The 25,678-nt window shown below is 31.6% G+C and overlaps 1 protein-coding gene across 1 annotated transcript in view; it reads left to right on the top strand.

Annotated features, from left to right (window-relative positions):
- Positions 1 to 25,678, top strand: part of NUP153 (nucleoporin 153) — a 78,975-nt gene that overhangs the window by 42,967 nt on the left and 10,330 nt on the right. Inside the window, 14 exon segments of the mRNA XM_074272362.1 lie at positions 1,879 to 2,025; positions 4,533 to 4,585; positions 5,111 to 5,234; positions 9,685 to 9,822; positions 10,616 to 10,714; positions 10,856 to 10,943; positions 14,715 to 14,840; positions 15,374 to 15,475; positions 15,478 to 15,516; positions 15,519 to 15,556; positions 15,558 to 15,677; positions 15,680 to 15,995; positions 21,816 to 22,013; positions 24,079 to 24,987. Of these exon segments, the coding sequence (XP_074128463.1) occupies positions 1,879 to 2,025; positions 4,533 to 4,585; positions 5,111 to 5,234; positions 9,685 to 9,822; positions 10,616 to 10,714; positions 10,856 to 10,943; positions 14,715 to 14,840; positions 15,374 to 15,475; positions 15,478 to 15,516; positions 15,519 to 15,556; positions 15,558 to 15,677; positions 15,680 to 15,995; positions 21,816 to 22,013; positions 24,079 to 24,987 (2,497 nt within the window).

The raw sequence follows: 25,678 nt of genomic DNA, 5'->3' as shown, positions 1-25,678 counted from the left end.
CATGACATTACTATTTATTTAAATTAAATTTGTGGGTACAATCAACTGGGTGCTATAGGTTTTTTCCCACCTTTAGTACAATGCTTGACAAACAGGTGTTTGCTTATTAATAAATTGTTTATTCAGTGACTGCCTGAGTTAGAGGTACAATGAAAAGAACATTAAATTTGGAGTTAGAAAACCTGGGTTCAAAAATTGCCTCTGAAAATTATTTAATGTCAATTTTTTTTTCATTGAATAGGCAAGTTTTTCCTCTCACTTTTTCTTTTGAATGAGAAAGTTGTGCTAAATGATCTTTATGAGTCATATTATTTGGAGTAAAATTTAATTTCTTGTGATAGAGTTGGCCCTCAAAAAATTTTAGCAGTTATCTAGAACTTACCCGAAGAGGTACTGTAAGAAATCCTTGCTTCAAATTGAACAGAGTGAAATAATTTGTATGATGTTTTTCCTCTCACTTTTTCTTTTGAATGAGAAAGTTGTGCTAAATGATCTTTATGAGTCATATTATTTGGAATAAAATTTAATTTCTTGTGATAGAGTTGGCCCTCAAAAATTTTTAGCAGTTATCTCTAGAACTTACCCGAAGAGGTACTGTAAGAAATCCTTGCTTCAAATTGAACAGAGTGAAATAATTTGTATGATGAACTATCTGCTGAAATTTTACCAATTTATGAAGACTGTCTTCAATAAAATTTTTATGTGGGTACAATAGCTGATAGTACAAGATGAGTCCCATTACATTCTTAAAGTTTGCTATTTCATGATTTGTCAAAAGTAAACTATAGTGGTGTCAGACTTAAATAGAAATGGGTCCACAAAATTATTCTCTAGAAAACCACATATTAACATTGTTATTTGTATTTTTTTTTTAATTTTGTTTTATTTTATTTTGTTAAATATTTCCCAAAGACATTTTGATTTGGTTTGGAATTGGGCTACACTCAGACATGTGGTGGGCAGTGGTACCTCTGGTAGAGAGTATCACATTTAATTAGTCACACTTGTGATGAGGACTTTGCCAAGATGATACTCTGAAAACTATTGCTGTTTACAGCTGTTGTTGAGTGAAAGAAGTCTGTTCATAATGTTGTAGTGTTTGGACAGCAACATAAGTTCTTGACTGCAATAATTTTAAATCCACACAGTGTTTTTTCTGTTTTTTGATATTGGAAATAGTGTTTTAACAGAACACTTGTGTACTTCAGATAAAGCTCATTTATGTGTTGCTGACAGTAGGTTTCTTATTTTGTATGTTAAAATAATCATACTTGTACTTTTTATATTCTAATTATGGTTTGAATTTACTAGTAAGAAATCCTTTCAGTTAGAGAAGTTGATTGCCTCATTTGTTTTCACTGTTTAATGCACCAGTTTGCATTATGGGTCTTACCTAGACCACCTATAAAGTTTTATGGAGATTAAATATACATTAATCTGAACATAGATAAAGTAAAAGGCAATTTGACATGTATAACATAAAATTAAATCCAGTTGTGAGAATTATAAAAATTCTTTAATTTGCCTAAAGTAATGACTTTTACTCTGAATCTAGCAAGTCTGGCTATAATTGTACCTGTTTGGGGCATGTAAGAAGGGAGTCATTAAACTTAATAGTTAGTTGCCCCACATTTAGAAGCTTAGACTTCAGATTATGAATTAGTACTCATCTTAATTGTTATTAGTGTTCTTTTTTAATATTCTTTACTGTTGATTTTTGTTTGTAATAAAATATTTTTAGAAATCATACTATACTGATAGTATATAGATATAGTTCCTGTTTACCTTCAGGTTATTAGTAAGTTGTTTGTAAGTGAATAAAATTGATCCAAAATAAGTGAAAGTTAGTTTTACTTTTAATTTCTGTTTCCTTTTAAGATGGAATCCCATTGTCCTCCTGTTCAAAGACTCATGACCCCAAAGCCAATTTCTATAGCAACCAGTCGGTCAGTGTATTTTAAACCATCTTTAACTCCATCTGCTGAAACAAGAAAGACTAATCAGAGAATAGATAAAAAGCACAATGTAAGTATACTTTATACTTTTATTAGTCTCTAGTTGTATTTTTGTCATTATGGAGAACTTGAGTATTTAATTATTGTAAAGATTATAAGTATAAATACTAATGTTATACTATGAAAGAAGCAGAAATATGACTTTCATTATTAAATCTATTTGCATTCAAATACATATCAATATATATTATGCTTGTAGTTGAATTGATAAGATAAATATCTAGCACTTTTTAGTGCTATATTTTAAGCTCTGTATAGAAGACTTTTCTTGGAATTATATTATTATGGACTCATTGGTGCTATAGAAAGAACATTGGATTCAGGATTGAGACTATGCTTTGAAACTTGTCTCTGCCATTTAATATTTTCATGATCTTGGACAGGTTAATCAACCTTTAAAGAGCACAAGTTTTCTTATCTGTAAAAAAAATGAGGAGTTGGAGAATTTTTAAGCCCCCTTTCATTTTGTATATAAATAATCTTATGATTCTAATACAAATTTAAACTGAAATTATGCATAGCTTTTTAATGTTCTCATTGAGATTCTATCATCTTTTCTTAACTTCATCCTTTTAAAAGCACAAATTAAGAATTATGAAATATATGAAAATTTTATCTTAATAATTTCAAAGTACTAAGAAGACCTAGGTTCAAATCATTTGTCTTAAATAATCTCAGCCAGTCATTTGAAACCTTAGTGCTTTGGGCCTGTGGTGTGAAATTCAGGTTGAAATGGAGGCCACTAAATCTTATATAAGGATTCCTGGACTGCATATTGACTTTAAAAAAAAAAATTAAACTATTGTATCTTTATTTATTTATTTATTTTTGCTTATTTCCATTTCCCAGTTACAATTTACTTTTAATATATAGAAGAGGTTGGTACTCTGCTATAGACTAGAACTTCTTAAACTTTAGGAACATGAACCACAATTTAAGAAGCTAATCTTTAGGCAAGTCTTTAAGATTGTTAGAAGCTGACCTCCATTGGTAGAAGAATTACCTCACCCAGATGTTCCCTATCCCATTGATATCATAGCTCCAATCCTGTCATTGTTGGCGAGTCATTTCACTTCTGTCAGAATTTAGGGAACTTGTTTGGGCTTTTCTTAGTAGAGAAACAAAAGATATTTGCCATTTCCTTCTCTAGTTCCTAGATGAGGAAACTAAGCAGAGTTAAGTGGTTTGCCTAGGGTCATACAGCTAGTAAGTATCTGAGGTCACATTTGAACTTAATTAAGTCTTCCTAACGCCAGGCTTGGCATTATCCATTGCCGTCCACTATCCATGTAGCTGCCCTCTAATCCTTATTTATGCCTATCACCAATTCAAGGCGCTTGTATACATTGGCATCACTGAAATTTTTTTAATGTGATTGTGACCACTTTTAACTTTTGAGTTAGTTGACCCAAATAAAATAGAAAGATGTTTAAATAAATAGGGAAAATAAAATTGCTAATTCTGTCTATTTTTTGTTCCTTAAGTTTCATAATTGGCTAATTGAGTATCTGTTACATTAATGAAAAACTCTTTAGTAGTGAATTCATAATGTCTGTACAACCTTTCATCCAAGAAATTTAATGGATAGCTACATGACTGACTACATTTGTATACTGCAACTTTTGTTTTGGTATATGTGTTTGTATTCTTATATAATTTTTTGATATAATACTTTCATACAGAATTTTTTAAGCATATATCATCAGTTAATACGATGGAACATATTAAAATTTGGTGGTGGTTTTTTTTTTTTTGTTTTTTTTTTTTGTTTTGTTTTTTTGTTTTGTTTTGTTTTGTTTTGTTTTGCAAAGGTTTAGCAGTATATTTTATTCTGATTAGAGCCATCTTAAGTTTATATAACTCATGTAGAATCATAGAATCATATATATAAAATTGGAAGAGCAACCACATTATATACATAAGGAAACTGAGGAGAAGATTAACAGATAAGTAAGTGGCAGAGCTTGGTTCTGATCCCAGATCTGCAAATGAAAAATGCATTGCTCACTATTTTACACCGACTTTTCCTTTAGACAATGCTTTTAAAAAACTAGAGCTTATCATTGTTGGGATATCTTCATGTTGGGCCATCGTTTCAAATACTATCTATGTAGATGATGTAGGCTAAAAAATGAGAGAAATATTTTATTTAAATTAGTGTTACGTCATCTGAGAAACTAATACTTGAAATAACAGTAAACACATTAAATATTTCGAATGCTAAAAATATACAAAATACTGATTTGAAGAAGATTTTCTTATTTTTCCAGAGCACTTGATTTAGCACTCTCTAAACTTGCTTCTGCTGATGCTTTGCTTTCATTTTTTGGTTAGCAAGGAAATAGTTAAGGAATTTTAAGTCTTGTGGTACCTAATAATAGAATTTAGACCATGCTAAGTAATTTCTTTCCAAATCATGTTGTAAAACTAAATTAATTTTTAATACTATTTTATTTTTCAAAATACATATATAGTTTGCAAAATTCATTTTTGTAAAAATTTTGTGTTTTCTTACAGATTGGGCATGAGAAAAATCTATCTCCAGGGCAAAAAATAGAGCAACATGAGAGGTAAAATCATTCCAAATTTCATGCAATGTATCTGTCACTTATTTTATCAGTCATTTGCTTAATTTATATACATATTTTTTGCCTTTAAAAAGAATTTTACAATCCCATATAAAATTATTCGTTTAATGCTTTTTTAACTTATTGTCAATAATAGCTTGTCTTTTTTTTTTTTTTTTTTTTTTCTTGATGTTCCAAATCACAGTTTGGAGTCAGATAACTTTTTGTAGACTTAAAAAAAAATTAGTTCTTATAATGAAAAATAAAAATAAGATTCTATCACTGTGGCTTTTACCCCACATTTAAGAAAGTAATTCTTCATTACACTAACAAAAATTCAGCTTCTTTAGTAAATAAGTAGTTGGTACTATGAGATGAAGTATGTTTTTTAACCAGTACAGTTCAGAAATGATTAACTTTTTCTTTTTATTATTACTCTTTAGTACTGGTAACAACATAGTATAAAATTTATAAACAAGTTTATGACTTAGTTTCTTAAATTTTTTTTTTTTCTTCTTTTTGTGCTAGTGATTTTTCATACCCAAACTTCAGTACACCTGCCACCAATGGACTCTCTTCAGGAGTAGGTGGTGGTGGCAAGATGCGAAGGGAAAGAATCCGTTTTGTGTCTAAACTTCCTGATGATGAAGAGGTGGGATATCTCTCTTGCTCTCTCCCTTACCCCCCTCTTTCCCTCCTTCTGTCCCTCCCTCTTTTTTATTTCTTTCTCTCTTTACTCTGCCTCCCTCCATTTCCTTTCTCTCAAAATCCTTGGGAAAAGTGAAACATTTAATGATGTTATAGTATTAAAATATCTGTTTTTGTTTCCTAGGAAATTCTTTTAATCTATTTGAAATTTAATATATTCTTAAGTAAATATTTTTCATGAGAATTTAATTTCTTTATAATATGGGCAAAGAATTATTTGAAAAGGCACCAGATGTTTTTAATGTAATGCTGTCACTATAGGAGCACTCTTAAGGCTATCCTTCCTGTCTGACTTCTGACTTCACCATTCCACTGAAACTACTACTCTCTTAAAAGAAAGTTAATAGTGACTGCCTTTTCTCATTCTTCCTCCTTTTCAGCCTCTCTGTAGCTTTTTTTTTTTAAACTGACTTGTCCAAGGTCACACAGCTAGGAAGTGTTATATGTCTGAGACCAAATTTGAACTGAGTTCCTCCTGATTTCCAGACTGGTGCTCTATCCACTGTGCCACGTAGCTGCTCCTTTCTGTAGCTTTTAAGAAAAATTTTGAGTTGCAAATTTTCTTCCCCTTTTCACCTCTTCCCCCATTCATTGAAAAGGTAGACAATATGGTACCTTTACATATGAAAAACAAATTTCCATGTTAGCCATATCTGTCCCCACTCTTCTCCATCTGTCCCCCCAAAAAAATCTCACAATCTTACAATAAAAAGCAAGAAACATAAAATGAAAAAAGAAATGCCTTAATCTGTGCTCATTTCATCAGTTTGTTCTCTGGAAGTAATTAGCATTTTTCAACATGGTCCTTTGGAATTATCTCGGATTATTGGTTTCACCAGAATAGTTAATTCTTTTATAGTTGATCATTGTTACCCTATTGCTGTTATTGTGGTCTCCTGGTTTCTGGTTCTACTCACTTCATGTAAATCTTTTTAAAGGTTTTTCTGAAACCAACTTGCTTATCATTTCTTAAATCATAATAGTATTTAATCATAATCATGTGCCAGGTCTTTGACTGTTTATCATTTAAAATTTAAAGAATACTTTTTTTTTTTTTTTTAGAAATGAAATCTTTATTAGAAAAACCTGCTTTAATCCCATCCTCACCTCAGTTGCTGCTTACCTTTTAATTTTGGCTACATTGGTTTTGTTTGTGCAAAGCTAATTTTATATAATCATATTTATCCATATTATTTTTAGTCATCTCTATCTTTTGTTTGGTCATTTTTTTCATATACAACTACTTTTTAGGCATCTCAAACTGTATGTCCAATAGGTACCTTAAATTCAACATGTCTAAAACTAAACTCATCTTTCCTCCTAAACCTTTCCCTTTCCTTCCTTCTATGACTGTAAAGGTTAGTACCATTCTCTAGTACCTCAGGCTGACAATTTAGGTTTCAACTTTGACTCTCATCTCTTCCTCCTCTTGCACTCCCGAATTCCCTCTATGTCCTATCTGTTGCCAAGGCCTGTCAGTTTCACTTTTGCAACATCTCTGGAATATGTCCCCTTTTCTTCTCTAATCCTGCTATCACTCTGGTGCAAATCCCTTAGCATGTCAAAACTCCTTGAAGGCAATGACTGCCTTGAATTTTTTTGGTTCCCCAGCACTTAATGTAGTGCCTAGCACATAGTAGGTAGCTGATGACTGTTTATTGACTTCCTGACATGACAGCCCATCCAGATATTTGAAGAGAGCTGTTTTTATTTAGCCATAGAGTATCAGAACTATAATTAATCTTTTAATTTACTAAAGATTTATATAACTAATAAATATTAAACTAATATCCAGTGACTTTTTTTTTTTAACCGTTTAGTTGCTTCTTGTTTTGTTCAATTCTTCATAGAACATGGTTTCAAGTACCCATGATGTTCGGGTTGTCATTATCTGTGGGTGTGGGTTTGCTTTTATGTATTCCTCTTAGAAACTGAGTAGTGTTTTTCTTTTTCTTTTTTTTTTTTTTAATTTTATAATAAATTATAATTATAACATTTTTTTGACAGAACATATGCATAAGTAATTTTTTGCAACATTATCCCTTCTATTCCCTTCTGTTCCGAATTTTTCCCCTCCTTCCCTACACCCCCTCCCCTAGATGGCAGGCATTCCCATACATATTAAATATGTTCTAGTATATCCTAGCATTTTTCTAAGTAAAAAAGAAGGGGCAGCTAGGTGGCACAGTGGATAGAGTTCCAGCCCTGAAGTTAGGAGGACCTGAGTTCAAGTTTGGCCTCAGACACTTACTTCCTGGCTGTGTTACCCTGGGCAAGTCATTTAACCCCAATTGCCAAGATGTGGGGGTAGGAGGTGGGAGAGAAAATAAATGAGAATGATCGACAAAGAATTACTGAAAGCAGCAACACTAATATATTACCTGCCAAAGAAAGTCATATCTAAAGCAAGCCTTAGATGGCTAGATATTAAACAAATTTCAAAGCAAGATGGCATGGCAAGAAAATTTTAGTGAGATACAAAATACAAGAATTAATACTCCTTCCCTTTCAATTATAAGTCCAGGAAAAAAACATGAATTTAAATAGATAAAAAAAAGGTTAAGTAACATTTTGAGAATGACAAAAAAGAGAAGGTTATTTAAGTTGAAAGTGGGGAAAAGAGTCAAAATAATGGTACAATTTAAACTAGGAAAAAAGCATGATATTACAGTATTATGATCTTAAAGTATGTGCACTCTGGGACTTTGAGAAAGAATAAAGCTTTAAATAAAATTACCTATAAGACCTCCTTTAAAAAGATTTTCTCTAGAAAAGAAAAATCACATAAAGCTGTTATGCAAAGTCTGGCTAAAAGGTAAATTATATCATATAGGAAACATAAGAATAATTGTACTTACTATAAAATAAGTTTGAACCTCAGGTGCAAGTCACAAGTTTTTCTTCCTCAGTTTCCTCATCAAATAAATGGAAATAATAGTACCTCTTAAGAGTTATTGTGAAGATAAAATGAATTAATATTAAGTGTTTTGCCAACATTAAAACATTATATAATTGTTTCTTTTTTATTATTCCCATTCAATAATGTAAACTATATGCAGAAAGATTAAGATTTGAATATTAGAATTTTAAAAAATCATCTAGATCTAAAAAAATATCTAAAAAAAGATATTAGGTTACTTGTTATCTGGAATGTATAACCAGATTTCTCAAAGTTTCAAACATAGGCTTCCTTCTCTTCTTTTTCTATAATATCCCACTTGGTGATGTGATTAGATCACTAAATGCTAGTGAGTAGATATCCCTTAGATAGTCTACTTTGCATTGGTAGTACTGTCTTTATAATTCTTTATGATCTTCTCTTCCAATCTGAACAGCAGTCCTTTTATATTCATGCTTCTTTAGCATTACTTAAAAATCCTTTTTGGTTGTCCTTAGCATTCTTCACAAGCCTTAGTTCATTTTGGTCTACAATTTCACATTCTTATAAGACCAAGGTGTTTTTTAGCCTCATCAGTTGCTTAACCTTGCTTCTGTCTTCTGTATGTACCTTTTGAAAATGTGAGTTATTTGAGGTTACAAATATAAATGTTTCAGACTCTTAAAATAGCTTTTGCTTTTTTTCCAATGTAGTATAGATGATAGAATACTGATTTTGGAGTCAGTGATGCCTCCAATTTCCACCTCTAATAATTGCTAGTTGTGTGAACACACCTAAGTCTCTTAACCTAAAACTTACTATCCATTTGTAAAATGGGAATAATACCAATAGACTTCACCTTATGTATTTGTCATGAGATTTAAATGAAATAATGCATTTTTAAGATCTTTTGAAAATTTTAAAGTGCTGTATAAATGCTGGTTGTTATTCCTTATTTTGAAATTTGTCATCAAAAAGTTGTTCTTGTCCATCTTTTGAATAACACTTTACTTTAAAATGTAAAGTCAGGGGATAGTTCCAGTCTTTTTTAATAAACACTTTTTTTAAATGAAATTTTCTAAATTCTATTGTGAATAGAAGATTGTATCTTATAGGTTTCTTTCTTTATCACAGACTAAGAGGGTTGTTTTTCTCGAAGTTGTTCCTCTCATTTTTGCTAACACTTGATAATAGTCTCTTTTATTCCTGATTCACCCACTCACCCACTTAATAACTGTGTTCTCTTGGAGAAAGTAAATACCCTTTTAAAGTTGTTTCATCATGTATAAAATGGATATAATATTTGCTCAACTTTTCTCATAAGGTGGTAATAAAGAACAAATTTTAAAATCTATGTTGTTTTATAAAATGCTATCTAAAAATGAGTTATTTTAATTAAAATATTCTCCTAAATTTCATTTTAGGACCTTTTTCCTATATTCATCCTATTTAAGATTTAATATAAAGAAAAGGATAGTCTTACTATAAAACATGATTGAATTATGTATCATTTTAGGAAGTTGAGGCACCAGTACTACCAAAAATACCCCTGCCAATTACTACTACTGCATTGCCTGTCTTCAGTTTTTGCTCTTCTTTGAGTACCTCTTCCTATCTATCACCCATCAGTGCTACACAGTCATTGTCAAATAAGGTAAATTAAAAGAATTTTATTTCATAAGGCTTTGCTTTGTTGTTGGATAAATGCAATCTGATTTTAATTTTGAGGTATTGAAAGTTACATATAAGTAGAGGGGTTGGAACATGAAACTTTTCTTATGCCTTTTTTTTTTTTTTAAATGTTATAAATTGGTAATTTCTGCCAAGAGAACGGGTATGGCCATGCATTATGTCTCATTTGAAGATCACCAGATTTTGCTTCAAGGTGTTGAGTTTTTTAGCTATAGTAATAGTTGTGATTGATTTTATTAAAAGTATTCCTCTTGATGAAATAGTTTCCTTGAATAATTATATTGAGAAGATAAAAAAATATAATTGGAGCCCTAAAAATGTCGCACTGTTGTATTTCACTCTAAATTTGTAGTCAGGAGGATGGATTAAAACAAACAAGTTATATTGTTTTGGATTCATAGTTCTAATAAAAATAGAAAAAGGAATAAGATTAATATAGGAAAATCCACTTGCAAGTAAAAAAGCCTTGCACATTGAGTTTGAATTGCTACTTCTTGGTTGAGTTTTGTTTCTCACAAGGATGTTATTTTCTTTCAAAAAATGAATGCTCTGCTTCCAAAGGAAAATTTTTTTATTGTGGGATTTTATATCAACGATCATTTTACAGTTAGGATCATAGTGTAACATTTTTTAAGAGCTTAGAACTTATTTTAATATTTCAAGAAATTTTGATTTGACTAACTTTCCAAATTCTCCTTAATTCTTTTAAGTTATGTAATTATTTTTTATGTGCTTCTTATGCTTTGGAAAACTAGGTACAAGCAGCCTCTCCAAATAATGCTGGCAGTCCTGTATTCAGATTTTCATCTCCAATTGTAAAATCTACTGAGGCAGACATACTACCTCCTACATCTGTGAGTATAATTGACTTATTGTATGTTCAGTAACAGAAAATCAAAGAGGTACATATGTAATCATATTTTTTTAAATCCCACCGCAATGTATTTTTCTAGGTCTCATATTTTGTTAAAGCTAGATATAATATTTCTTTTCAGATTGGATTTACATTTAGTGTGCCTGTTGTGAAATCATCAGAAATTCCTGCCTCCAGTAACATTTCAGAATCAACAATAAGTAGTTCAGGTAAGCAAAAAAATGCATGAAATTATGAATACATCCATATTTTGTACCAATACATTTTTTTTTTTTTCTGATTTTCAAAATATTTTAGAGTATCAAGACAGGATATTTATTCCATTAATAGTATTATTTTTTCCCAACTTTTATCTCTAACAAAATATTTATATAATATCTTTATTGTTATTTGGAGGTCACCTTGAGTTCTCATTGGCTTTAATACAGAGTCTAAAAATATGTTAGTGATGGACTGATTTATATATTTCATTTGGTTAAAGCTTTTATTAGCTAAGTTTCCATGATCATTACATGATAACCCTGGGTCATTCTATAACTTAATCCTTGCAGCTCTGTTGATCCTTTTCATATCTCTGAAAGGATGGTAGGACTTTGGATTCAGTCCCCAAGAGAAAGGATCTCTTAGTCGTCAGATTCTGCAGACAAAGGGAAATGTCCTCAGGAAAAGGGGGTGATCTCAGATTAGATCACCAAGGTGAGAAATGAGGATGTTTTATAGTTGCTTTCAGTCCCTAAGAATGAATAAACAGGTAAACGAATCAGGCAAACAAACAAAAAGATAAAAAGATTATTTCCAAAACACCTGTAAGCCAAGCCTTAGCTCATCTTGCCTATAAGAATAATTAGAATTCCTTGAAAAAATTATTCATATTTTCTTTTAATATTTAAAAATATTGGCAATGAAATGAGAGGCCTCAAAGAAAAAGAAGTTAGCAAACAATTGGAGTCTATGGAGGAAAGATTTGGGAAGAGAATAGCTTAGCCCAGCAGGTAGAGAAACACATAAGAAGACACCCTGAAAATCAGAATGGACCAACAAAAATAGTGACTTCATGAGAAATAATAAGATAATGATATTTCAAGATATCATGAAAAGGAACTGCTTAGACAACCAGAACAAAAAGACAATGAAAATAAAAATAATTCATTAGTCACCTTCTTTAAAAAGTCCAAAAATGAATGGAACATTGCAATAAAAATTCAGACATTCCAGGTCAAAGAAAAAGTACTGTAACTAGCCAGATAGAGTACTGACAAACCTCTATGGGGATGACACAGGATTTAGCAAATACTATGGAACAGAAAGCATGAAAGTTCATATGATTATAAAAGCCTTCCGATTAGGATAACTTAATCAGGAAAACAGCATAATCCTGCATAGGAATCCAGGATACCTTTAATTAAATAGAAATACCTGAGCATTACTGATCAAAGTACCAGAGATTAATAAAAAATTAGAATTATAACACATGGGAATCAAGAGAAACATTAAAAAGATAAATTACAAGTGAACAATTGGAAGGAACTTTATAAAAATGAATTATTTACTTCCAATGAGGAGGGAGATATATACAGTGGTCTCTTCAGTTTCCAGTGTTGTCAGGAATCAGAGGGAATTAAATAAGATAGGACCGTGGAATGATTTTATTGTGTTTTGGTGTTGAAAAAAGAAAGAAAAAGAAAGGTGGCAGAAGATGGAGGACATTATTATTCTACATAATCTCTACATGGTTAGGATGAACTCACCCATAAAGCAGAAGAGGATCACAAAGTAGGTTAGACTGCAGAATCTAATGTTGTTTATAAGAAACAATATATACAAAAACTCAGTTAAAATAATGGTTTGGAATAAAAACTGATACCTTACCTGAACTCAAAAAAAAGGGCAAAACTAGTAATGATAATTTCAGATTAGGCAACAACAAAAATTAATGATGTAGACAAAATTAATTTAGATAATTAATGGCATGCCAAACTACAAAAAAGAATTACTTTGTACAACTAGAAGAAAAAAAATTAATGAAATTCATCTGCATGAAAAAAAGGTTAAGAATATTTAAAGAATTTTTTTTTTTTTTAAATGGGAAAGAGAACCTAATCTTAAACTATACTACAAAGCAGTATTAGTTTTTGAAAAATTTGGTGTGGGTTAATAAAGAGAAGTTGATCAGTGGAACATAATAGATACACAATATATGAAAGCAAACAAACCCCAGTAGCTTAATATTTGATTAACCCAAAGACCTCAACTACTAGAGTAAAGGTACCCTTCCACAAAATCTGTTGGGAAAATTGAGCAGAGGTGTGGTAGAAGTCAGGTGTGGTTGAGTATCTTATGCCATATTCCAAGATAAGTTTAAATATAAAAGGTCACATCAAAAACTAGATCACAGTGAAGAAATTACTTTTCAGATCTGGAAATGGAAAAAGTGCTCATAACCAAATAACGAATAGTGTAATGTATAGTACTGAAGATAAGAATTGATCATTTTGATTGCATATAATTAAAGTCTCTATAGCTGTGATTAGAATCATTTTTTAGCAGTCTTCTTCCATAAAGGTCTCATTTCCAAAATATTTGAGTTGCTGATTCAAATTTATGATAAAATCCATTCCCCAGTTGATAAATGGTTAAAGATATGCATAGACAGATTTCAAGGGAAGAAATCATACAATTTTTTTTTTCTAAATTAGATTATTTTGACATTCCATACCACATCCATCACATGGCAGAGGTGACTAGAAAAGGAAAATGGGAGCATACTCCACTGCTGAAAAAGCTAAATATTGGTGGAGTTGGTGAAATAGCCTACCCATTTTGGAAAGCAATCTGAAACTCTGTCCCAAAAGTTAACTAACTTGTGCATTCTTTAAAAAAGCAATATTGCTATATAGGTTTTTCCCACCAGCAGATAAAAGTTAAAAAGATCCCATATCTACCCCCCCCAAAAAAAGGGGGGAAGTTATTTAATTTTAATAGCAAACACATGGTTAACAAGGGTGTCTATCAATTAAGAAAGGATATTAGAAATGAAGATATGGTTTCCAAGAAATGTGCAAAACCTTCCATAACACACAGTTATAAAAATGAACAGTTCTGAATTATTTAAGAAATCTTATTGATGCAGTGATGATAAAAATAATTCTAGAAGACTGGTGATAATGAATGCTGCTTACCTAGACTAATACACAGAGTAAAACAAACATTTTTGGACATGACCAATGTGGGGATTTAATTTTTCTTGACTATATTTGTTACAGGGGTTTTGTAATTTCCTCCCCAATATAGGATAATGTATCATAGAGAAAAAAAAAGCTTGATTATTAAAAAGAGGTTCCCCCTTTAAAAAAAAAAATATTTTCGAATAGTATTTATATTGTCTTTTGTTTTCTTAATATAATTCAATGAATTCCATCATTTAAATTCTTTAAGCAATACTCAGTACATCAGATAATTTGCTTTCTTTAAGAAAGTTGTATATGACATTAAAGGCTGACTTTCTTTTCTTGTATTTACCATAGATTAAAAGGGAGGGAAAATTTCAAGGAGATTTTTATTCATTCATTGTTGAGATGGTTGATAGTTTAGTTTAGTTGAATGTAAGAATTGGCATCCCCTTTTTCTAAAGAATATGCTTATTGAAACAATTTTAAATAAGTTTGTATAATATTATTGTCAAATAAGAATCCATGAGGGAACCAAGCTTAGGTTTCCATTTTTACTTTCTAGCTATGTGAATCTGAACAACTTGCTTCACCTGGGGCTTTTTAATTCTTATCTGCTATGCTTCTCACTCAAGTAGTTGTGAGGAGATACCTGTAAATGTGACATGTGAAAAGTTGCAAGATTTTTTGAAAGTTAAATGATTGAAGATTAGTTTTGAAGATCTGTTAAATGTATTGAATTGTAGCTGCTTGATGGGGTTAAGTGTTTTAATTTTTCACTTGCATTTATTAATAATACATTTCAAATTACAGTTAAAGATTCCACCACTTTAAATAGCACAAGCAATAAGAAGGAGGAAAATGAAGATTATGAGGGCCCTTTCAGGCCTGCAAAAACCCTGAAAGAAGGGAGTGTACTGGATATTCTGAAAAGTCCTGGTAAGATAGTAGTTAAGTAATTTTCTTAGAAAAATAACCTTATATTCAGATCTATATTGATACTTTATTAATACTAATCACTGATCCTTTTCTACATCTTAAAATCTCCACTGAATAAATGATGAAGCTTGGATAGAGAAGTTTTTCTTTTTTGTTTTTAGTTTTTAAAGTCTATCCCTGGAATTCAGGAAAGCAATAACAAAACTGAATGTTGGAAAGTAGGAAATAATTGGAAGGGGGAGAACTTGTCTATTCTACTTGAGGTAGAATAGATGGGGGGAGAGACAAGTTTAGGGGCCTAGATGATGAAGGGTTTTTAATTTTAAGCAGAGGAGATTTTGTATCTGAGGGCCATTGGTGTTAGTTTGCCTTAATGTTTCAATTGTTTTGTTTTGTTTTGTTTTTTTGTTTTTTTTTTTTTTTTTTGTTTTTTTTTTTTTTTTGGGATTTTGTTTTTATTTTTGTTACCCCCCTTCTCCTCCTCCCCTCTTGACCCCCATCCCCTCCCCCACCTTCCCCTACACACATATTAGGTTTCACATCTTCAAAGACTGGTTCTCCTACTGCTGTACAGCCTGCTACAACAAGCATAGAAGTTTATACCAGACCTGCAATAAGTACCTTTTCTTCTAGTGGACAGGTTTTGGTGAAACCTTTAAAGCTGGAACGACTTGGCAAGTGATACATGTCTAGTGCAGAACAGAGTTACAGACAACACAATGTGTAGCTTGTCAAGCTGCTAAAGTGCCACCAAAAGATACTGCTAAACAAACTGGAATGATGACAACAAGTAACTCTGTACGATCAGCTCTTCCCACAGCAGGGACTTTAGGTTTTTGGAGACAAATTTAAAACCAGCAGTGGGAACTTGGGATTGTGATACCTGTTTAGTACAAAATAAATCTGAAGCTACAAAATGTGTGGCTTGTGAAACACCGAAACCTGGGACTGGAGTTAAGCAAACTTTGACATTGCCGGTGGCTTCAGAAAATGCAGTAACTGTGACTCCTTCATCTTCCAGTTATACTCTCACTGATACCTTGGGATTTGGAGATAAATTCAAAAAACCCAAGGATTCTTGGGAATGTTTAGTGTGCTGTGTAGTAAATAAAGGAGAAGACAGTAAATGTGTGGCCTGTATGTCTGAAAAACCAGGTAAGTTTGTCATCTGGAGCAGTTTTTAATAAGATTTCATTTCTTCACCTTTTCTAATAAGGACAGTATCATTCACGCTATTAAGATGTTCAATTTTCCTTTTACTTATGCTAATTATCCTACCACTTTAGGTAAATAATATCCCAATGGACTAGTAATATTGTTTGGAGTTAATTATCCCATAAAAGATCTCATTCTTGCAGAAAATCTTTTTCCAGGAGAATTTCAAATTCCCTCTACTATCCCTTTTAAACATTTCTGGATACAATCTGCTTAGTTAGAAAAGGGAAAGAAAAATGGTTCTTTTGGAGACTTCTTTGTGGTGATGGGTTGTTTTTTTTTAGGTTGTCTGATACAGATCTGCAAGAGATTTAATAAAAATTAATGTTCCTACAGTGAGATAAGCAGTACTATAGTAACATGGTATCTATCATGTCAGCTAGTTTGCTTTAAGCTTTCCCCTATTCATACAGACAAAAGAAAAGCTGAGCTTGCTAGTGATCTTTAGGGAAAGATAGATTTTATTCATTTGCACATATTTTAATGTTTATGTTTTGCTGTTAGTTGGGCATGAGTATTTAAATATCAGGAAAGGGGTGTATGGGTAGATGTGTTTCAGCTAATGTCCCTGAATCACTAAAACAGCATTTCCAAAAAATCTAAGTATCAAAGAAAGCTATATTCAGATTAGCATTGATAAAAATTGATTAAATTCTTAGAACTTCAGGCAGGATTGACTCAGTTAATCAGATATCCATCATATAGTTTTTATAATGCTATTTAATCACTTTGGGATATATCCTTTCAGATGACATTCAAGATTAATTAAGTTGTTTTATGAGATTGAGTCATTTTTTTGTACTTACTATGTTCTAGATCTATGCCTATAAAGATAAAACTAGCCCCTGTTCTTAAGGAGGTTATGCTTTATTAGGAACAGCATGTGCAAAATGACAAACATGTCAGTAAATGTGTTAGGGAAGTAGATCAGTATAGATTTCTTGTGGGGTCCAAGATATGAGCTTATCCTTTAAAGGATGTAGGAATTCCATAAGACAGGTGAAAAGGAAATACAATCATAAATGTTAAGACTACCGGTATAAAGATATGGAGATAGGAAATGTAATATTTGGGGAACAATAAGCAGGCCAGTATTCTTGGCATGTAAGACTACATAAAGGAAAATAATATGCAATAAGCTTAGAAAGATAGACTGGAGACTGATTGCGAATGAGGACCTTTAAATGCCAAATAAAATAATTTGGCGTAGTAGTAGTAGTAGTAGTAGTAGTAGTAGTAGTAGTAGTAGTAGTAGTAGTAGTAGTAGTAGTAGTAGTAGTAGTAGTAGTAGTAGTAGAAAAAGTGAGAGTTTTTTTTCAGACAGTATTTTTGAGTCAGATCTTTAAAGGTTAGATTTGTGCTTTAAGATTGTCACTTTTGTCAGCTGTATGACAGATGGGTTGGAGAGGGGAAAGTTGGCTGATAGAGACCAGACTATTACAATAATTCTAGCAAGAGATAATGAAGACCTGGATCACTATGGTTGCCCCATGAATGGAGAAAAACAGATATGAGACATTCATGAGTGAGAAATGGAAAAGTCAAGAATAAATTTAAGGTTGTGTTTTTAGGATAATGATGGTACTTTCAAGAGAAAGTGAAGTCAAGAAGTAAGAGTTTGGAGGCAAAGAACTATTTTTGAGATTTTTGAGAGAACTGATTTTTAAGATGCCCATGGAACATCTAGGTGAAAGTGCTTTCTAGTCAATTAAAAAAAATTAAATTAAAGAAAATTAGCAAATATTACAAGATATTAGGACACTTTTCTTTTGGTGATATTTAGTGAAATAGTTTCCTCTTGGCTATCCTTATTAGTAAATTATAATTAGTGAAGGAATATATTGAAAAGAACTTCTTTTGCTCAGTGAATAAATCAGAGTCTGATTTGCATGGAGATCTTAGCCCTTATAAAAGTACATTTTTCATTCAACATAAAATGGTTATGTATATTGTTATGAATGGTCACATGATTTGATAGGTTTATTTCCTAGCAATGTAAGCACATGGCAAGAGAATATAAAAAGGACCTGGGACTTTTTTTTTTTCCTACAATATCCATTTTTCTTCCCTAAGGCATGCTACATGCCACATCAGTCTTCATTTTTCTGTTCCCTCTCTATTCCACTATTCACCCTCTATCTCCAGTGCATCTCTGTTGAAAAGAGTTCGTAATTGGCTCTTTTGTCTTGCCATTTCTATAAATGTATCATTCTTTGCAGTATCAGAAAAATGCTTAGAACAGCAATTTTTCAGGTTTTTTAATTCTAAATTTAATATTTAATATTTTTTGTATATCAAGTAGAAAGAAAAATATACTTGAAAATACAAGTTCACTTATGTAAACTTTTTTTTTTTTTAAGTCTATATATTCAACACATTAGTTTCAAGGATGTCCTACTTATTTTCTTTCTGAATTTTCATTAGTCCTCTCCTTTATGCGTGTTTTTTAAAAAATCCTTTTAGGTGGTAGGGGGTTGTCAAGGGAATGATCCTATAGCTGCCTCCCTATTGCTCCCAAATCCTTTCCCTCAAGAAATACAAAAAGAAAAATAATCCTTGTAACAAATAAGTTATAGTTATGAACAAATGTATATATTTGCCAAATCCAAAAATGTCAGAAAGTAGATAACATACTTTCTTATCACTTCTTTGGGCTCATGGTTAATTGTTGCAGTGATCAGAGTTTTTAAGCCTTTCAAAGTTGTTTTTCATTCATTGTTGTTACTGCAAATAAAATCATATGGTTTTGGCCATTTTCACTTTCCATCAGTTCTTAGGTTTTTCTGAAATCATTCCTTTTTTCATTTTTCCATTACAGTTATATACTATATAATATGGTCAGCCATTCCTTGGTTGAGAAATCACTTTCTTTATTTGCAATCTTGGCTATGACAAAATGTTGCTATAAATATTTTTTAGCACATGTTGCTTTTTTCCTGTGATCTCTTTGCTATATGGGGCTAGTGGTATCACTAGGTATATGGTCTGCACAGTTTAATGACTTGGGGCATAGTTCCAAATTGCTTTCTAGGCCAGTGGTCCAACTGGACTACTTCACAGTTCCAGTAATAATGTAATCCAGTGCCCTTAATTTTCTGTAGTTCCTCTAAAAATAGCCATTTTTATTTTTTCACATCTTTACTAATCTGAAGGAATATGTATAGTTTATATTAGCATAATATATTTAATAATGATGATATTTTATTATATTTAAATATATCATTTAATATATTGTATATGTAACATAATTACATATACTTATATAATATATAGTTAAATATATTACATTGAATAATAATATATTTATATAATAATTATCACTATTAATGATTTATATTATGTGCTATAGCTGTTAATAGTTTGGAATTTTTCCTTTGCAAATTGTCTTTTTACCATTTATTTGTTTGGAAATGGTACTCTTACATATTAATCAGTGTCTTATTTCTCTAATATCAGAATTTTATCAGAGCAGCTTGCTGCATTCAATTTTTAGGGATATTTGAATCTTGAAGAGTAACATTTAGTATCAGATTATATTATTTATAGTCAAAAATGCTCAGACTTGAGTTTTCAGGATTTATTGGAGTGGGAGAAATAGTTACTACTTCAATAATTACCATTTACATTTTATTTGAATTATTTTAAGATGTCTATATTATGCATATGTAGATAATATATTGATTAAAATATCTAGTTTCTTTTTAGCCATTTGAAGTACATCACTGAACTCTAGTATACTTCTTAAAGAGACAATGCAATTTGTAAGTTCCTATATAAATGGCAATTAATTAGGTCCTAAACTTTTATAACATCTGACATTTTAATGTTTAAAGGTGTACATTTATTACGGGCATTCTATGTGCATGATATTCACATAGTCTTAGGGTTGGGTTGTGAGAAAGCTGGAAGTGACCTTAGAAATCAATTAGTCCTACCTATTCATTTTATAGACAGAAAAGTGAAGTCTTTAAGAAGTAAATAACTTGGGGGGGGGGTGAAGCAGGGGAAAAATTAGAACAAAAGGTTTGGCAATTGTCAATGTTGTAAAATTACCCATGCCTATATCTGGTAAATAAAAATTATTAAATTTTTTTAAAAAAATAGTAAATAACTTGTATAATTCATATAAGTAGCAAAAGAGCTGTAATTCATACTCTTGTTCTCCATCAGATCAATGTTCTTTTCATTGTAGTCTCTTTTACCAATTTAGTTCTGATAGAGCAGAGTTAGCCTATCCTGGAACATTGAATGGAAGAGATATCATTGTGTATAAGTGCTGAACAATACTATTTGAAAGGCGAGTTGATAGTTTTTAATTGGAAACCTAATATTTTTTAGGGATAAAAGATTTATTTTTGTCTTGACTAGCTAAGAGCTTTGTCTCCCAGAGACCTATAATTCCTACAATAATGATTATTTTGAGCTTTATTTGACTCTTTTTATGTGTAGCAGTAATTTTATTTAGAGAATGGAAGAGATGAGTGTAAAAAGGTATTATTCAGGATTGTGTCTTGTCATAATATTTGAAGTCCTTTATAATTATTTTCAAGAGGTTATACCATTTAGTTTTTTTGTGTTTGTGAGTACTAGAATGTTTTAAATTTCATTTGAAAATATTGCTTACAACCTTCTATTTATTCTGAACACATGTTCACCATTTTCTATTGTTTTATAATAAATTAGATGTCATTTAAAGAAAATTAGTTATCGTAATAAAGCAAAATGTGCTTGAGTTATTCATTAAATTACCATTAATTTTTGGTTATGCTTTTTTATGTATGGGATTAGCAAAAAGAAGTGTCATGTTTTGATTTTCTATTAAAATTTTATTTTATTAAAATGTTTTTAGATGTGATTTAAACAGCACTACAGAAAGTTTCTTAGCAGATGATTGGTTCAATTACTTTAAATAACAAATGTCAGGCTTATCATAGTGCATCGTACTTCTTCCTTATCCTATTGAGAATTGGTCACTCAGCAAGCATTTATTAAGTGCCCACTGTATGTTAAGGCCTGGAGAATACAAAGACAAATAATAGTCCTTGCTTTCTCAGGAAGCTTATATGTTATCAGGGAAAACATAGACATACTTAAATACATTTAGAGTAAATGTGTTAATTTATGGGAGAGAGGTACTATAGGGGTTTAGTAGGGAATCAAGAACAGTTTTAAATAAAAAGTAACAATTAAGCAGTCTTGAAGGAAATAGGACATTTACTAGATGAAGGTAAAAAAGAATGCTTTCTAGCCTTGGACTAATAAAATCACTGCAAAAGCACAGAAACAGGTGATAGAGCTATGTGTGAAGAACAAACGTCAGGAAGGCCAGTTTGCCTGGATCATAGTGTATGTATATATATATATATATATACATATATATATATATATATATATATAAAAGGGAATAATGTATAATAAGATTGGAATGGTAGGTTGGGACTAGGTTGTGAAGGACTTTAAAAAACAAACTGGAATTTATATTTTATCTAAAAGCCAATAAGAATCCATTGACGTTTTTGAGTGAGGAAGCAACATGGTTAGATCTGTATTTCAAGAAAATTACTTTAGCATCTGAATGGGAATGATTCCCATTGAATGCCATCTCATCTGTAAATGTTGCCCTAGTAGTCTTACATTTAACAGATTTGTTCCCACTAAGTAAAAGCAAAGAAAGGTTGAGCATGAGTTAAATTATATTCTTTGAGAGATCTGCTTATATATATTAAAGGAATCCTAATATCTTTTCTTGTTCCCTTTTAGGAGGAGGTTCAGTGCCTGTGCCATGTAGTAATACAACTTCTGTTTCCATGCCTTCTGGAGGATTTCTAGGATTGGACAAATTCAAGAAACCTGAGGGAAGTTGGGACTGTGAAATGTGCTTGGTACAGAACAAAGCAGATGACACAAAGTGTGTAGCATGTGAAAGTGCAAAGCCAGGCACAAAATCAGAATTTATAGGTAAGGAGTCAAGATGTTGCTATCACTCCCTAACTTCTAGGGCTAATTGTACACTTATTACACTTTAAGTGCTATGTCATCAAGTGACCATTGGAATTATTAGTTTAAATCTGTTTCTTGAAAATTATGTAATCAGCCAGATCATATTGTCATCAGAATTTGTGTATTTTGAGCTGGAAAGAGTCTATTCTTTATTTCCCAGTAAAGTACAATAGAACTTGCACATTCTATCAATTAGAAATTCAAGTTGGGTTGATTTTTTATAATTTAAAAATATAAATGTATTCCTTTATCGGCTAACTCCTCATTTACAATTTGTTAAATGACTGGGGCCTAAAGGACAATTAATAATGTTAAAATAAGAGCAGAAAAAAAAATGCTAAGAGGAGGTAATACATGGGTAGATGACATTAAAATAAAAATTAATTTAAAATAATTAGTTTTAAAAAGTCAACTTCACGGATATAAGTTGGAGGAGAGGACAAGGCTATATAATGGTTTGTTTGAAAAAGAGCTAATTTGTGTCATTCTATAAAAGTTGTTTAATGCTTTATATATTATCTAACTTGTTTTACAACAACACTATGAGAGAAATGCTAAGAATATTATGTTTACCTTCCAAATTAGCAAACTGAGGCTCAGAGAGTAAATATTGGGAGGCAGGGTTTCCGAATTCAGGTCTCAAGACTTTATTTCTAGGAATATGCTTATATTCTTATATGTTTTGGATTTTATGTTTAAATTGTAAATATATAGTAATATAGTAAACTATATATATAGGAATGCCACATTGCTTCTCCTCGGGGTTTTAGTAGACTCTCAGCTCACAAGTTATCATTGCAATAAGACAGCTGCCAAAAAGAAAAAGCTTTTGTGATCTTGGGATACATTTTTTTCAAAGTATCATATCTAGAATACAGGAGATGATAGTTTCATCTTATTCTTCTTTCAGACAATGTCTGGATTAATTGTGTTTCCTGCTGGGTGTCATGATTTGGGTAGAATATTGATATATTAGAGATACTTATTAATGAAGAAAAAGCTAGAATTGTAATTCCGAAAAGAAGGGGAGAAAAAAGAAAAACAACTTTTTTTTTTTTTTTTTAACTTATTTAAGACCTTTGGTTAATAATTATTCACATCTATGTAGGGACTTTAAACTTTGAAATATTTTACATATCATTTGAACCGCACAACAATTTTTAGTGCTCTTATTGCCACTATTTTTATAGATGAAGGAATAGGCTAAGAATGTTATGGTTGCCCAGGATAACATAGCTAGCAAATATCTACAATATGATTTGAATCAAGAGCTTCTTGATTTAAAAGCCCATAATTCTCTCCAATTCATACTTGGTTAAGTTTAGAATAAAGTAAATGCTACTTAGTCACAGTCCAATATATTGCAAGAAAGCTAGGTGGTATAGTAGATAGCAGGCTTAGAGTCAGGAAGACTCATCTTCCTGGGCTCAACTCTGACCTCACTTTTCTAACTATGTGGCCCTGTTTATCTGTTTTTTCATCTGTGAAATGAGCTAGAGGGGGAAATAGCAAACCATTCCAGTATCTTGGCCAAGAAAACCCAAATTGGGGTCATGAAGTGTCAAACACAATTGAAATGACTAAAACAACACTGAAAATTGTATTGTATTGCATCCTGTCTGTCCTTCTCTGTATTATATAGTATAATATTGCTGAGGAGTTCTTTTGCAGAGAAAAAAAAACTGATTTATATGTTGGTAAGCTCATGTAGGATTATCTACAAATACCTTGATACCTTAAATTTTAAGCTAAGTAACTAGAGACTTGATCTCTATTTTCTGAATTTCCAGGATGCTGTGCTTCTTTTTTGTATGTTATGACATATAAGTCACTTCATATTTAGTGTTGATTAACTTAGGTCACTAATTTGGGACACTTGCTCATTATAGCTTACAAAACAAACCATAGTTATGCTCTCTATATTTAAAGAATTGGTTGTAAATGTTTTTATTCTTTTGATTCTTTGAGAATAGTTGCTCTTAATTCTGCATAGACAATATTTTTATTTTGTTTGTTTTTGAAGGTTTTGGCACCCCTTCTTCATCTGTAGACTCTGGAACCCCGTCCTTCAAATTTGGTATTCCAGCATCCATTTCTGAGTCTTCTCAGATGGTAGCAAGCACAGGAAGTTTTAAATTTGGTGAACAAGGGGGCTTCAAATTAGGCATGTCATCAGATCCTGCATCTTCAAACCCCATGAGTGGGGGCTTTAAGTTTTCTAAACCTGTAGGGGACTTCAAGTTTGGAGTTTCATCTTCTGATGGAAAATCAGAAGAGAGTAAAAAAGACAGTAAGAATGATAACAATTTTAACTTTGGAGTTCCTTCTTCCATAAGCAATCCATCTACTTCAGTCTCATTTCAGTTTGGGTCATCCAGTTCTGGGCCACAAGAAAAGAAAGAGGAGCTTAAAACATCTACAACAACAGGCTTCACATTTGGTACAAATGTTACTGCTGGTCTCACCTCTTCTGCTGCCACTGTCACCATGGCCCCCTCTGAGAGTAAGGCTGGAGTGGGTGGCTTCAGCTTTGGATCCACTGAAACAAAAAATATGGCGGTGACTCCTTTTGCATTTAAGAAGCCAGAAGAAAATAAGGAAGAAACTCCTGCAGCCAAGGGAGGAGGGTTCAGTTTTGGCAGTGTGGAATCAGCTGGTTTGCCATCTGCTTCAGTGTTTGTTATGGGAAGGACAGAGGAGAAACAACAAGAGCCTGTCACCTCAGCTACTTCTCTAGTATTTGGGAAGAAAGCTGACAGCGAGGAGCCAAAGTCTCAGCAGGTGTTTTCCTTTGGGAATTCTGAGCAAACCAAAGATGAAAGTACATCAAAACGTGCATTTAATTTTAACTTGACAAAACCAGTGGAGAGTCAAACTGAGCAATCAGCAAAGGTCCTATTTGCTTTTGGGACCCAGACTAGTACTTCATCTGGTAAGTACATGTATTCATATTGGCTTGATTGTCAGATCCAATAACTTTTAATTCAAGGATCTTAACAGACTGTTCAAAAGTTATAATTGTACACTGTAAGAGTAAGCAACTCATTCCCATATTTTATTGACATAATTGGTTCCTTTATTATCTGAACAAGGCACATGTAATTGATAAATTATCTGCTTTCCTTAATGGATAATCAAATATTGTTGGGAAAAACGATTCTCTGGAAAGAATAGAATTTAAAAATTTTTCACACATTTAACCTCTTTGAAGTAAAAGAAGTAAAGTTGCTTTTATCTGTAGAAACAAATTGCTGGAAAGATAAATATTTCTTTAATGGAAGAAAGACAGCTAGGTGATATAGTGACTAGTATACCAGGCCTGCAGTCAGAAAGACCTTAGTTCAAATTTAGCCTCAGACATTTAAATTAACTGTGTGACCCTAGGCAAGTTCCATAATAGTGTTTGTCTTATTTCCTCATCTATATAATGAGCCGGAGAAGAAAATGAGAAACTACCCCAGTATGCCCAGATGCCCAGAAAATCCCAAATGAAATCACAAAGAATCCTATATAACTGAAAGAACTCAATAACAACAATGGAGAAATTAGTGTTTAAAAATAAATCAGCAGAGATAAAAATCTAGGAAAAAATATGTTGTTTGCTTGGGAAAGTAGGGCAGCAT

This window comes from Sminthopsis crassicaudata, chromosome 1 (assembly GCF_048593235.1).
Source record: "Sminthopsis crassicaudata isolate SCR6 chromosome 1, ASM4859323v1, whole genome shotgun sequence".
NCBI classification, from domain to species: Eukaryota; Metazoa; Chordata; class Mammalia; order Dasyuromorphia; family Dasyuridae; genus Sminthopsis; species Sminthopsis crassicaudata.
The sequence above is the reverse complement of the archived record's forward strand: the minus strand, read 5'-3'. Positions and strand labels throughout refer to the sequence as shown.